Raw genomic sequence first — 16,282 nt, 5'->3', positions numbered from 1 at the left:
CGTACGTGTTAAAAGGATAGGGGCAGCTTCACCCTATTCCTGTTGGCTTGCCTGTGTATTATGAATGGGTTCCATGCGGAGATCAAAGGGTGGGGTCAAGATATTCTTGTTATTTTGAAATAGTTTACATTGTGCCATTTATGTTGATTCACCTTTACCTGCCTCCCAAAAGTCAGACATAATATTGCAGCAGTTACACCTGTAGCAGAAAACATCCTAAATCCATCTCATATTGAAAGATGAAAGGAATCCCGCTGTTTATATTATGTCTAGGTTTGATGTAATATTAAAGTATTGTAATATCAAAGTTCACCCAAATTACAAAATGACATATTGGTTTCCTTACCCTGTAAACAGTCTATGGACAAGGTAAGGCAGCAGTCCATGTTTTGGTTTTGTTTATCCGGCCACTGTCTCCAAAACCTAATACCGGGGATATTGACTTGCATTGGATTTGTTCCACAAATACGGAGACAGTCAGCAGGTAAACAAAACCAAAGCATTGATTGCTCTTTTACCTGGTCCATAGGCTGCTTACAGGGTAAGGAAACCAATATGTAATTTTGTAATTTGAGTGCACTGTCCATTTAAATGGGCAATCTGCAGTTCAAACAATAACAAAGTGACACCCCGCCACTGATTTGGTAAATAGCTGAGGGATGGGACTGGAGAAATGTAACCAATCTCACATTCAGACAGAGATGTGGATGCAAGGACTGACCACCAATGGGATCAAATATATAATTTCAACCATGTTTTAAGGCTATAAAGTGTTTGTTTACAAACAAAATAATAAAACAAGCTTATTTTGGGTTCTGATGGGGTACAACAATTGAACTAAGCTTATAAGGCATTTCTAAGTTATATTCTTCAAGAATCAATGGGTATACACTGAGTGTACAAAACATTAAGAACACCTTCCTAATATTGAGTTGTACCCCCTTTTGCCCTCAGAACGGCCTCGATTTGTCAGGGCATCCCTTTCGAAAGCATTCCACAGGGATGCTGGCCAATGTTGACTCCAATGCTTCCCAAAGTTGTGTCAAGTTGACTGGATGTCCTATGGGTGGTGGACCATTCTTCATACACACAGGAAACTGTTGAGCGTGAAAAACCCAGCAGCGTTGCAGTTCTTGACACACTCACACCGGTGTGCCTGGCACCTACTACCATACCACATTCAAAGTAACTTAAATATTTTGTCTTGCCCATTCACCCTCTGAATGGCACACAGACACAATCCATGTCTCAATTGACTCAAGGCTTAAAAATCCTTCTTTAACCTGTCTCTTCCCCGTCATCTACACTGATTGAGTCGGATTTAACAGGTGAAATCAATAAGTGATCATAGCTTTCACCTAGATTCACCTGGTCAGACTATGTCATGGAAAGAGCATGTTTAGTTCTGGATAAGAGCGTCTGCTAAATGACTAAAATGTAAATGTAAAATGTAAATGTTTAGTACACTCAGTGTGCTGTATATTATGAATTTAAAAGTCAAAAAATTGGTGTGACAATTGCAGATTGCCCCTTTAATAACAGATGATAAGGGTGATGTTGATACAATTGATAATTGAGAGACTCATTTTGTCTCGATCCATCTGCTTTGCTCTGTAACACCCCCTCTCTCCACTCCTCCTCAGACATCAACATGGCGGGGGAGCCAATGCCCAACAGACCCAGAGGGCAAGGTTGATATTGATAATTGAGAGACTCCTGTGACACTTTCCCCTTTTTACTACATTTTTCTCAATTTCTCTGTAACATTCTCCCTCTTCGTTTTTTCTCAGACATCAACATGGCGGGGGAGCCCATGCCCAACAGACCCAGAGGGCTGAAGAGGTCTGCTGCTGCTCTCTACAGGTACTCCATAGGGAATAAGGCTTCATGGAAGGGAGGGGGCAAGAATAAGGGTTCAATAGTCTCAATAGTTGCTGATAATTCCTTTACTAATTTCCTATCCTTCATCATCACTGATCTGATAGAACTGGACAGTGGGCTTTTTGTCATACAGCTTTGACCTGTCTTTTTCTGAGACCGGGGCATACGACGGAGAGGAATTAGAGGACATTAGGAGACTATTGATGTTAATTGTGATTCCAGAACATTATAATGTTGTTTAATTATAATTATAATAATGTTTTATCTTTCAGTGGGTACGACTTTGATTATCACTACTACAGAGATGAATTCTATGACAGGTGAGTGGATTACACATGAGCATTTCCATGTAAAAAGCCCCATGAGCACTAACATGTGACGTTCATAGGAGCACATCAAATTTGGTGTCAAATGAAAGCTAAGAGAAATGAAGGCATATATACATTTTTCAACCGTTTTCCATCCCCAAAAATGTTTATAAGCAAAGGCTTGGATTGCTGGTCAAACTTCTAGCAGAAAAGGTCTTAAAAGGTATTAGAAATACAACAAAACACAATAATGTTGAAGTAAAGAAACCTCTCAACTAATATCAACATTTATATTTAGTTTTGCAGAAATTATTTCCCTTCTGTAAGTTTAAGAAATATTGCCTAGCGTCTTGTCAATCTGTCAATCAAACCAAAAAATATCTTTAAGATATTTTCTCATTTCTCTCCCTCATGCCCACATGAAAAAACACTACAGTTTACTATAGAATACTACAGAACGTACAATAGAATTATATAGTAAACTGTAGTATACTGTAGAATACTATACTACACACTATAGTATAGTGTAGTACTTACTATAGAATGGTATAGTATACTATAGAATACTATAGTAAATACTACAGTATTATCCACAAAAAAACACTGTAGGAAACACAATATATGGTCTATACTTGCCATGTACCACTATAATAACACTATAACTAATTGGTAGGTCTACCTTTACTTGCTATTTCTGTGAACTTTCATTATCCTCCCTCCTCACCCACATAAAAAAATACTATAGTATAACTATGTTATACAGTGAGGGAAAAACATATTTGATCCCCTGCTGATGTTGTACGTTTGCCCACTGACAAAGACATGATCAGTCTATAATTTTAATGGTAGGTTTATTTGAACAGTGAGGGACAGAATAACAACAACAAATCCAGAATAACGCATGTCAAAAATGTTATAAATTGATTTGCATTTTAATGAGGGAAATAAGTATTTGCCCCCTCTCAATCAGAAAGATTTCTGGCTCCCAGGTGTCTTTTATACAGGTAACGAGCTGAGATTAGGAGCACACTCTTAAAGGGAGTGCTCCTAATCTCAGCTTGTTACCTGTATAAAAGACACCTGTCCACAGAAGCAATCAATCAATCAAACCTACCAATAGGTGCCCTTCTTTGCTTGGCATTGGAAAACCTCCCTGGTCTTTGTGGTTGAATCTTTGATTGAAATGCATTGCTCGACTGAGGGACCTTCCAGGGTCTTTTCTTCCTGAGAAGTGAGAGATGTTTTTACCTTTTATTCTCCACTCATCATCACTGGAAGGTTTCCAAACTCGTTCCCATGAAGAAAGCTCAACCAGCTTTTAAGTCCAGCTTTTGTTTCACAAGACGGCCTTTGCCAAGCAAACTTTGGCAGTGTCTTTCCTCATCTCTTGGCCGCCCCTGTTTCAGTGGCTATAGAAGCCCCGCTGGTGCTCTCCGCTGGATGCCTGTGTTCGCAGATGTCTGAACATAATATCCAGATGAGGAACACATTTCAGCCATCCAGAGGAGTTTATTTATACCCTCTCTGTGATGTCCAATTCTGAGTTACGGCTGTCAGAGGCTGCCTTTGACTGGGATCAATATATTACAGAGAGATACACCTAATAATTTAATCGCCCTTCTTCTTTCAAGTGATCTCCAAAACCCCCAGTCTTCGGGGAGCCGCTGACGTAACCGGAGAACGTGCTCTCTGTCTGGACTGCAGATATCGCTTTGAAGCAGAGGCGATAGCCTATTACTTCAATCACAACACACCAGATAGAAACCTTTTTGCAGAATACAGTCTTCTCAAAATCCTTGCTCATCTAAATCAGTGGGAGTTTTCTTTTCACTGAACAATGGACTCACATACCCTTAAAGGCAATATACAGGTAACTGCCAAAATAAAGGAAACACCAACATAAAGTGTCTTAATAGGGCGTTGGGTCACCACAAGCTGCCAGAACAGCTTCAGTGCGCCTTGGCATAGATTCTACAAGTGTCTGGAACTATATTGGAGGGATGCAGTCATACAGGGATGCAGTCATAGAGACCATTCTTCCACAAGAAATTCCATATTTTGTTTTTTTGATGGTGGTGGAAAAGGCTATCTCAGGCGCTGCTCCAGAATCTCCCATAAGTGTTCAATTGGGTTGAAGTCTGGTGACTGACACAAACACACAAAAACACAAACACACACACACCCTTTAAACCCCATTATTCTCCTTTGAGACCCCTCTTTCAAAGTCACTGAGATCCTTTCTTCTAGCCACAGTAGCCAAAATTACGGGCAACTGGGCATTTTTATACATGATGGGATGTTAATTGCTTAATTAACTCAGGAACCAAATCTGTGCGTGGAAGCACCTTTCAATATATATAAACAAAATATCAATGCAACAATTTTTAAGATTTAAAGAGTTACAGTTCATATAAGGAAATCAGTCAATTGAAAGAAATTCCTTAGGCCCTAATCTATGGATTTCACATGACTGGGAATACAGATATGCATCTGTTGGTCACAGATACCTTTTAAGAAAAAGGTAGGAGTGTGGATCAGAAAAACAGTCAGTATCTGGTGTGACCACCATTTGCCTCATGCAGCGCGACACATGCTCTATGCAGCTCCTTCGCATAGAGTTGATCAGGCTGTTGATTGTGGCCTGTGGAATGTTGTCCCACTCCTCTTCAATGACTGTGCGAAATTGTTGAATAATAGCGGGAACTGGAACACGCTGTCGTACACGTTGATCCAGAGCATCCCAAAGTTTCCAGGAATTGTGTACAGATCCTTGCGGCATGGGGCTGTGCTTTATCATGCTGAAACATGAGGGGATGGCGGCGGATGAATGGCATGACAAATGCTTCAGGATCTTGTCATGACATCTCTGTGCATTCAAATTGGCATCGAAAATAATGAAATTGTGTTCGCTGTCCATAGCTTATGCCTGCCCATACCATAACCACACCGCCACCATGGGCACTCTGTTCACAACGTTGACATCAGCAAACCGCATGCCCACACGACGCCATACACGTGGTCTGCGGTTGTGAGGCCGGTTGGATGTACTGCCAAATTCCATGAACCGCGTTGGAGGAGGCTTATGGTAGCGAAATTAACATTACATTCTTTGGCAACAGCTCTGGTGGACATTCCTGCAGTCAGCATGCCAATTGCACGCTCCCTCAAAACTTCAGACATCTGTGGCATTGTGTTGTGTGACAGAAATTCACATTTTAAAGTGGCCTGTTATTGTCCCCAGCACAAGATGCACCTGTGTAATGATCATGCTGTTTAATCAGCTTCTTGATATGCCACACATGTCAGGTGGCTGGATCATATTGGCAAAGGAGAAATGCTCACTAACAGGGATGTAAATACATTTTTGCCGAAAATGAGAGAAATAAGCTTTTTGTGCATATGGAACATTTCTGGGATCTTTTATTTCAGCTCATGAAACATTGGACCAACACTTTACATGTTGCGTTTATATTTTTGTTCAGTGTATTTTGTATCCCTCATTAACTCAAGAGTTTCCTTTATTTTGGTAGTTACCTGTAGTTCTCTCAAACTCCATAAAATGTATTCATCACTCTCACTCCATGGTACTGTACCGTAGGATAGCTACATTATGGTGTACTGTAGATACGTTTGAGAAGGTAGTGCTTTACCTCAGTTGTCCCTTTCAATGTTTCAGGCATGTCAAGACCTTTTTAAGACCTATTACCTCTGAACTGTCATAACTCAATACAGAAATGTACATTATCAACGTATCAGTATCCTTCCACCAAATGCTTTGTTAATGATGAGTGTCCCCCATCTCGCTTTCCCTCTGTAGGCTGTTTGAGTACAGGGGCAGAGTGTCACCAGTGCCTCGAGTGGTGCCAGTTAAGCGGCCTCGCATGGCCATGCCCCTGGTGCGCCGGGTCAAGTCTTTGCCCGTCAAGCTGTTGGCACACGGTTCAGTCCTCCCTGGCAGCACCATCAAGCAGAAGTGTGAGTTCCCGCATGCGCTCTATATCGACAATTTATCTAATGAAGTTTGAGACGTCTTCGAGACAAAGCTTCGACCTGAAATGGCTTGGTTGAACTTGAACAACTCTAAAGCCATCTCTTTTCATCTAGAAGAATGGTATATCTGCTCTAAAGCAGTCAATTCTAAGATTAAATAATGGATTTAATAATGTTGGGACAGGTAATTGTTATTGTCTTGAGTAATAGCCCTTTGCAGTGTTGTTACCATATACAGCAATCTTCTCTTGATACACATGCTATTACGTTGCAATGAATGTCGGGGTGAATGTCTATTAAAGGCCCAGTGCCATCAAAAACTTTATTTTCCTGTATTTTATATATATTTCCACACTATGAGGTTGGAATAATACTGTGAAATTGTGATAATGGTGGTAATGCCTGAAATTTCAGCCTGTTTTGGTGGGATGGAGTTTTGGCCTGCCTGGTGACATCACCAGGTGGTAAATGAGTTAATAGACCAATAAGAAAGAGTTCCAAACCTCTCTGCCAATAACAGCTTGTTTTCAGTTTTCCCCTCCTCACTCAGACCACTCCCAGACAGTCTTAGCAAAAATTCTTGCTTGAGAAATTGTTCTTTACTAAGTAGCTATTTTTGTTTCTTTTTGACCATTTGAATTGAAAACAATCACAGTAAGGAACTTAATTGTTACCCAGAAATTATTTGATATTGAGATAAAATGGCTGCATTGGACATTTAAACCTAAACACTCTTCTCCTCTCTCTCTCTCTCTCTCTCTCTCTCTCCTGTTATAGTGGGCTCAGTGGTGAAATCCAACGAGCTACAGGATATCAAATCAGAGCTGACTCAGATCAAGTTCAACATTGATGCACTGCTCGGCCGACTGGAAAGGATCACAGAGGACAAACACATCAGTGCTGGTGAGTTCCATCTCCATCAGGCCACAAGAGCACAACTCTACAGAGCACCCCTCTACAGAGTACTCTTTCCCAAAATGTCCACCTCACGGTTCAGCTGTCGGAGATTTGAGCACTAAATGCATCAGGGCATTGCGTGCATAGGCCTATAGGCTTAGGAGTCCACTGTATGATATTAATATTTAAAAATATATATTTACAGTGCCTTCAGAAAGTATTCACACCCCTTGACTAATTCCACATTTTGTTGTGTTACAACCTAAATTCAAAATTGATTAAATATAAATTTTTTCTCACCAATCTACACACAATACCCCATAATGACAAAGTGAAGACATGTTTTTAGAAATGTTAGCAAATTTATTGAAAATGAAATACAGAAATATCAATACTTTGTAGAAGCACATTTGGCAGTGATTACAGCTGTGAGTCTTTCTAGGTAAGTCTCTAATGGCTTTCCACACCTGGATTGTGCAACATTTGCACATTATTCTTTTCAAAATTCTTCAAGCTCTGTCAAATTGGTTGTTGATCATTGCTAGACAACTATTTTCAGGTCTTGCCATAGATTTTCAAGTAGATTTAAGTAAAACCTGTAACTCGGCCACTCAGGAACATTCACTGTTTTCTTAGTAATCAACTCCAGTGTAGATTTGGTCTTCTGTTTTAGGTTATTGTCCTGCTGAAAGGTGAATTCATCTCCCAGTGTCTGGTGGAAAGCAGACTGAACCAGATTTTTCTCTAGGATTTTGCCTGTGCTTAGCTCCATTCCGTTTGTTTTTTATCCTGAAAACCTCCCCAGGCCCTAATGATTACAAGCATACCCATAATATGATGCACCCACCACTATGCTTGAAAATATGGAGTGGTACTCAGCAATGTGTTGTATTGGATTTGCCCCAAACATAACACTTTGTATTCAGGACAAAAAGATAATTGCTTTGCCACGTTTTTTGCAGTATTACTTTAGTGCCTTGTTGCAAATAGGATGCATGTTTTGGAATATTTTTATTCTGTACAGGTTTCCTTCTTTTCACTCTGTCAATTAGGTTAGTATTGTGGAGTAACTACAGTGTTGTTTGATCCATCCTCAGTTTTCTCCTATCACAGCCATTAAGCCCTGTAACTGTTTTAAAGTCACCATTGGCCTTATTGTGAAATCCCTGAGGGGTTTCCTTCCTCTCCTTCAACTGAGTTAGGAAAGACCACTGTATCTTTGTAGTGACTGGGTGTATTAATACACCATCCAAAGTGCAATTAATAACTTCACCATGCTCAAAGGGATATTCAATGTCTGCTTTTTTATTTTTACCCTTCTACCAATAGGTACCCTTTTCTGCGAGGCATTGGAAAACCTCCCTGGTCTTTGTGGTTGAATCTGTGTTTGAAATGTACTGATCGACTGAGGGACCTTACAGATAATTGTATGTGTGGGGTACAGAGATGAGGTAGTCATTCAAAAATCATGTTAAACACTATTATTGCACACAATGAGTCCATGCAACTTATTATGTGACTTGTTAAGCAAATGTTTCCTCCTGAATTTATTTAGGCTTGCCATAACAAAGTGGTTGAATACTTATTTACTCAAGACGTTTCAGCTTTTCATTTTTTATTAATGTGTAAGAAATTTGAAAAGCACAACTCCAATTTGACATTATGGGGTCTCAATTTAATCCATTTTAAATTCAGGCTTTAACACAACAAAATGTGGAAAAAGTCAAGGGCTGTGAATACTTTCTGAAGGATGAGAAGTTTAGGCCTAGCCCCAGAGAGATAGAGAGAGATATGCCGGTGGCATGCTATGACACCGACATGCATTTCTTTATGTCAGATGGGTACTGCGTCTGCTATACAGATAAAGGCATACAGAAGGAAACTAATTCGTGAATTTTGTTTTAAGATAAGCATTATATTGTTAGATTATAGGAGTAAATCTGGAAGGCCTAAAACATTCTTCCTCACCTCAAGTTCAAATGCCATTTGGAGAGCTGGTACGCATTGCCTTCATATCATAGGCCTGCAGTAGCTGAAGCTTAATAATAGTCACACCATACCTTCACAAAAGTTTCTAAACTTTATTAGGGTAATATCAAAAGTAAATCCATTGTTTATAGGGAAAATACCAGCAGGCTATTATATTATGGCAAACGCAGCATTACAGTTGGAATTTAATTTGTATATTTAAAGAACTGGTTTTGATTAATAGATAGGCTTCAATAATAACAATGATATACAATAATAATAACACAAATTATTATAAATACAAAAATAAATAAAAGTAACTTCCAAAATTACATCCTACCTGAATAGTGAGTTGAACAGTAGCCTGCATTTGGCCTTGCCAATGTTCTTCTCATCTAGTCCACTACAATATTAAAACTTGTCCACACGGAGGACATTCCTCTTGTTGTCTTTTCACTGTAGGCATACTCTTTTTTTTCTCTAAATGTTGTTTTACTTCAATGAAAAATGCCTCCATCTTCACATTCAACAGTAGTCAAGGCCTCTTAGCTCTCTCTCTCTCTCTCTCTCTCTCTCTCTCTCTCTCTCTCTCTCTCTCTCTCTCTCTCTCTCTCTCTCTCTCTCTCTCTCTCTCTCTCTCTCTCTCTCTCTCTCTCTCTCTCTCTCTCTCTCTCTCTCTCTCTCTCTCTCTCTCTCTCTCTCTCTCTCTCTCTCTCTCTCTCTCTCTCTCTCTCTCTCTCTCTCTCTCATAGTGGGCTCAGTGGTGAAATCAAGCATGATTCAGAAATTAAGGAGAGAGATTTTTAATTAGAGAAGAATGGATTCACTTTCTCAATGCTAGTTAAGGATACTATAGTTATCACCTTTCCCATTGGATTTATTAACTACAAAAAGGCAAGACGTATTTATTTTAATTTTGGTGCTGCTCTGCAAAAAGAAAGGAACAGAAAGGAATGATATAAACCGTTACTTTTATTTGGTTCAAACCGGTTCAGAACTTTATTTTGCTGGTCAGAACAGTGGAACAAGCAAAAAAAATAATGGTTCTGTTCAGAACAAAATGATTGGTAAATTAATTTTGGTTCCAACCCCTGGTGAAAACGCCTTTAAAGGAGGACAGAGAAAGTAGGGTAGAGAAAACTCCCTTGAACCCCCAACACTGAAAATGTTAGGTCCTCCCAGCCAAATAGAACTTGAAGTTTGAGTTGAGTACAGTTCAATACAGCTTATTCAACCCCAAAATAGGCCCAATATAAACTTTTAGATATAACAAATCAGATCAATGAGTAAATAATCTCAATTAGTGTAATAGTGCATTCAGATATCTTAAAAGTCCAATTCAGCCATTTTTATCTCAATATCATATAATTTCTAGGTAACAATTAAGTACCTTACTGTGATTGTTTTAAATTAAAATAGCTTCTTAGCAAAGAGCAATTTCAAAAGAAAGAATTGGCCCCGTGTAGCTCAGTTGGTAGAGCATGGCGCTTGCAACGCCAGGGTTGTGGGTTCGATTCCCACGGGGGGCCAGTATGAAAAAATGTAAGCACTCACTAACTGTAAGTCGCTCTGGATAAGAGCGTCTGCTAAATGACTAAAATGTAAACAAAAAAAATGTAATTTAGCTAGGACTGTCTGGGAGTTGTCTGAGTCTTGAGGGGAAGTAGAAAACTAGTTGTTATTGGCAGAGAGGTTTGGAACTCTCTTTCTTATTGGTCTATTAACTAATTGATGTCACCAGGCAGGCCAAAACTCTATCCCACCAAAACAGGCTGAAATTTCAGGTGGTCTTTTCAAACAGCTCTTACAATAAAAGGGCATTTTCATACTTTTCACAATTTCACTACCTACCGGTTATGGAAAACTTGCTCTTTTAGTATTTCTCCAGTAGGTTTCCTCAAGGAGAAAGCCTCCATTTCTATGTCAAAGATAATAAAACAAAAACACTATTGTAAATATTAGAGTAATGTCTGCAAAATCACTACAGTAAATACTACAGTATATTCCAGTCCGCAAAAACACTACAGTAAATACTACAGTATAATACAATCCCCCAAAACACTACATTAATTACTATAGTATATACTAACGTTTTCTTTTACTACAGTATTTATACTATAGTTAACTGTAAATACTACAGTATACTACAGTATACTATTCCGGGACTGCCGATCTGCAGTCAAGAACGTTCATCCCAGCCTATACTGCCCTTCAGTCCTTTGACTTTTTGGCCCTGGCGGAGACATGGATCACCCCAGAGAACACTGCTACTCCAGCTGCTCTTTCTTCATCTGACTACATTTTCTCTCATAGTCCGAGAGCATCTGGTCGTCGCGGTGGTGGCAGAGGTCTACTAATTTCTCCTAAGTGGAGATTTTCACTTTTCTCCCTCTCTCACCTGTCCATCTCCTCATTTGAATTCCATGCTGTCACTGTCACTTGTCACTTAAGCTTAACATTATTGTCATCTATCGACCACCAGGTGCCCTTGGAGAGTTCCTCAATGAGCTTGACACCTTGATAAGCTCATTTCCTGAAGATGGCTCACCGCTCTTCGTACTTGGCGACTTCAACCTCCCAACGTCTGCCTTCAATTTATTTCTTTCCAATTCTCTCTTTCCCCTCCTTGCCTCTTCTAACCTCACCCTTTCCCAATCCCCTCCAACTCACAAAGCAGGCAATACGCTTGACCTCATCTTTACTAGAGGCTGCTCGCTGCCTAATCTCTCTGCAACCCCCCTCCAAGTCTCTGGTCACTACTTTGTTTCCTTTTCTGTCTCTCTTTCCTCCAACCCTAACCACTCAGCCCCTACCCAGATGGTCATGCGCCATCGCAATCTTCGCTCTCCAACTACTCTCTCCTCTTCTATCCTATCATCTCTCCCTTCTGCTAAATCCTTCTCCCTCCTGTCTCTTGATTCTGCCTCTTTGACCCTACTGTCCTCCCTTTCCGCATCCTATGACTCGCACTGTCCCCTTTCCTCCCGGCCGGCTCGACCCTCCCCTCCTGCTCCGTGGCTGAGTGACTCATTGCGAGCTTACAGAACAGGGCTGCGGGCAGCTGAGCGAAAATGAAGGAAAACTAAACTTCCGGAGGACCTATTGTCCTTTCACTCCCTCCTCTCTATCTTCTCTTCCTCTGTATCCACTGCTAATGCCACATTCTACCACTCCAAAATGTCAAGCTTCTACCTCTAACCCTAGGAAACTCTTTTCCACCTTCTCCTCTCTCCTTAATCCTCCACCCCTCCCCCTCCCTCTCTGTGGACAACTTTGTCAACCACTTTGAAAAGAAGGTTGACGACATCCGCTACTCATTCACTCAGCCTATTGAGGCCACTGGTCTCACTCACACAGAACTACCCTACACCTTGACCTTTTTCTCACCTCTCTCTCCAGATGACATCTTACGACTAGTGAGGTCTGGCCGCCCGACAACCTGCCCGCTCGACCCCATACCCTCCTCCAGACCATCTCTGGAGACCTTCTCCCATTCCTCACTTCCCTCATCAACTCATCCCTGACCACTGGCTGCATCACCTCTGACTTCAAAATGGCCCAAACCGCTCCTCTCCTCAAGAAACCAACACTCGACTCATCTTTTCAAAAACTATAGACCCAGGTATCGCTTCTTTCTTTTCTTTCCAAAACACTTGAGTGTGTTGTCTCTGATCAACTTTCTCATTATCTCCCTCAGAACGATCTTCTTGACCCTAACCAGTCAGGCTTCAAGATGGGTCATTCAACCGAGACTGCTCTTCTCTGTGTCACAGAGGCTCTCCGCACTGCCAAAGCTTACTCTCTCTCCTCTGTTCTCATTCTCCTAGATCTATCCACTGCCTTCGAAACCGTGAACCATCCTCTCAGGGCTGGGCTTCTCAGGCTCTGCACACTCTTGGATTGCATCCTACCTTTAGGCCACTCCTACCAGGTAGCATGGAGAGGATCTGTGTCTGCACCACGTGCTTTTACTACTGGTGTCTCCCAGGGCTTGGTTCTAGGCCCTCTCCTCTTTTCTCTATACACCAAGTCACTCGGCTCCGTCATATCCTCACATGGTCTCTCCTATCATTGCTATGTGGATGACACTCAACTCCTTTTCTCCTTCCCCCCTTCTGACACCCAGGTGGTGACACGCATCTCTGTCGGCCCACCACCTCAAGCTCAGCCTCGACAAGACGGAGCTGCTCTTCCTCCCGGGGTAGGCCTGCCCGCTCAAAGACCTCTCCATCACGGTTGACAACGCCACAGTGTCGCCCTCCCAGAGTGCAAATAACCTTGCCGTGACCCTGGACAACAACCTGTCATTCCCTGCAAACATCAAAGCAGTGACTCGCTCCTGCAGGTTCATGGTCTACAACATCCGTAGAGTACGACCCTACCTCACACAGGAAGCGGCGCAGGTCCTAATCCAGGCACTTTACCGCAACTCGCTGTTGTCTGGGCTCCCCGCTTGTGCCATCAAACCCCTGCAACTTATCCAGAACGCTGCAGCCCGCTTGGTTTTTAATCTTCCCAAGTTCTCTCATGTCACCCCGCTCCTCTGTACACTCCACTGGCTTCCAGTCAAAGCTTGCATCCTCTACAAAACTATGCTGCTTACCTACGGAACAGCAAGAGGAACTGCCCCTCCCTACCTTTTTATTTTTTATATTTTTATTTTACCTTTATTTAACTAGGCAAGTCAGTTAAGAACAAATTCTTATTTACAATGATGGCCTACACCGGCCAAACCCGGACGATGCTGGGCCAATTGTGCAATGCTCAAACCCTTACACCCCAACCCAAGCACTCCGTTCTGCCACCTCAGGTCTCATGGCTCTCCCTCTTCAAACAGTATCTTAAATAATCCTCCTTCTCACCTTGACCCCACCACTTCTAGCTCTGACTCTACTGACAGCTACTTTATTGAGGAAAAATGTACTTTCTATGCCTGCGATATGTGGTTGTCCCACCTAGCTATCTTAAGATGAATGCACTACCTGTAAATCGCTCTGGATAAGAGCCTCTGCTAAATTATAAAAATGTGAATTGTAAAAATTTACTATAGTAAATACTACAGTGTACACTGTAGTGTTTTTGCGGACTTTAGTATTCCGCAAAAACACTACAGTGAATACTACAGTGAAGTTGGCAAAACAACTACTGTGAATACTATAGTATTTATACCATAGTATACTATTGCATTTTTTATGTGGGGAGAAGGAGACTAGGGGAGAAACGGGCTCAGGAGTGCACACTGCACACAAGCAGTTTAGCAAGCCAAGCAATCCACAGCTGTAGTTAGCAAACAGCACAAAGCCTATACAACAACTATCTCGCCAGTCAGTTCTATTTCAAATTATGTGGTTTGTAAGAGTTGGCATGCTGGCTGTTTAGAAGCAGTTAGCTAGCATGCTAATGTTAGCGATCGTGGCTTACTTACTTAGCTAGCTGGCTAGCCAACAAAAAATGTAATCAATGCAGATCCTCCACACGACAACCATCTCGCCACTCCATTTTAAATCCTGTGGTTTGTAGCTAAATGTTGGATATCAGGAGGAAACCTATTTAGCTGTTGTTGACTGATATAGGTAGCAAAGGTTGGCTACCTAGCTTGGCTGCTAGCAATCACGACTAGTTAGCTAACAACAAAAATGTCAGGAATAGTAATATATAGTAAAGTGCCCTAGCAGTTCCACAGGCTGTCTGCCCAATTTGAATATCCAAGTGTATGCGCGTCTGGCAAATCAGCTGTTTATGTCTGGTGTACGCCCAAACCACTATGTTGTTTCCTAACAGGCCAAGCAGGGGCACAGAGAAAATATGTTTTTTAACATCCTTGATTAATAAAATGGTAAGGACATCTATTTCATTCATATTGTAATTCGTTTGAGGTCATATTTCATAAAGATCTGGAACAGTGGACAGATACTTTAAATCCCATTCAAGTTGTATTATTATAACAGGACTGGTGTGCAGTTAGTTAGTTTCCTTCCCTCTCCTCATGCCCAAACTGTCCAGTAGGTAGCAGAATTACACAATCAGCCATTGGCTATCTTTCTGGCGTGACCAAAGATGATAATTCTCTCTCTCCCGTTTCCTCGTCACAGATTAACCTTTATTGCACCAACAGCCCCCACATACTTTTCCCTATAATGTGAGATACCTTAAAGGCTTTTTGATCCTCCACAGACACCTAATTCACTGTCTACACAAACACTGTAAAGGTGCTGAGTCAGCGAGGTCCTAGCTGCGTCTCAAATGGCACCCAATTCACTATGTAGCACACTACTTTTGACCAGAGCCCTATGGAAATAGGGTGCGATTTGGGACGCAGCCCTGTTGTTATATGAGCTGGCATTCACACTGGGTTTATGACCCTATAGGCTGGGCCAGCTGTGCTCCTCACTCTCTCTCTCTCGTCTCTCTCAAACACACACAAACAGGTCATAAATTCAAGCTGAGTTCAGCACTCCCCTGTCTCTGACCATGTGTGGCCTTAAACCACAGGTTCAGGATTAGTATTCTTTCTAAGTATTTAAATCAAACCGTATAGATTTGAAACACAACTAACCTTGGATCAGGTGTTTAGGGGTCTACTCTACGGAGCCCTATATGTTCTAACTAATCAAATGTATGTTTGTCAGTTGTTACTCTGCTGCCTGTACCGTACTTATAGTTTCCAAGTAGACTTGTCAATGATGTGACTGGACAAATAGTACCTAGTTGAAGTGATCTATTGAGAGCAGACACTTACTTCTGGAGCCTTTTTGGGACCCATTTAATCATATTGCGAAACGGTGGTGAAAACATACCAAAAACTATTTTCTGCACGAGTCCTCTGTGTTACTGGTTTCATGACTTTGGCTCATAACATTTTTAAGGTGCAACCTACAAAACTAGCCTCAAAGGGCAAGGCGTGTGTGGGAACTGAAAAGGACTCTGTGGGTAACAAAATGTGCAAAGCACCCAGACACTAAATGAGAGACAAAAATGGTTCGGATAAGTCCAAATTCAGATTCCCTCGAATAAACTTGTCTCACATGTATTTGGTTTTGACTGACTTCTGGTTTTCTAGAATGGCTTTACTTTCTCAGGCGTGAGGGTTTCTGTAGCTAAGCCTCATAGCTACAGCTCTAGTGTCTATAGTGCTAATAATGTTCTCCTCGGCCAAAGAGGTTTTATATTTTTTTGTGACCAAATTTGTATTTATTTTCTTTGGTGGAGGGGTAATGTATAATACATTTAGTATGTAA

At 41.3% G+C, this 16,282-nt stretch overlaps 1 protein-coding gene across 2 annotated transcripts in view; it reads left to right on the top strand.

The window, feature by feature from the left end:
• The window catches only part of raly (RALY heterogeneous nuclear ribonucleoprotein), a 163,752-nt gene that overhangs the window by 103,797 nt on the left and 43,673 nt on the right, over positions 1–16,282 (top strand). For both annotated transcript variants that reach the window (XM_084173560.1, XM_084173559.1), the window contains 5 exons: positions 1,644–1,691; positions 1,791–1,863; positions 2,154–2,201; positions 6,007–6,164; positions 6,957–7,082. In XM_084173560.1, the coding sequence (XP_084029686.1) occupies positions 1,644–1,691; positions 1,791–1,863; positions 2,154–2,201; positions 6,007–6,164; positions 6,957–7,082 (453 nt within the window). The remainder of the gene's footprint in view (positions 1–1,643; positions 1,692–1,790; positions 1,864–2,153; positions 2,202–6,006; positions 6,165–6,956; positions 7,083–16,282) is intronic.

The sequence above is a fragment of the Coregonus lavaretus genome (assembly GCF_964263955.1).
Source record: "Coregonus lavaretus genome assembly, chromosome: 12".
Classification (NCBI taxonomy): domain Eukaryota; kingdom Metazoa; phylum Chordata; class Actinopteri; order Salmoniformes; family Salmonidae; genus Coregonus; species Coregonus lavaretus.
Note: the sequence above shows the minus strand (reverse complement) of the source record. Positions and strands in the feature narration are given on the sequence as shown.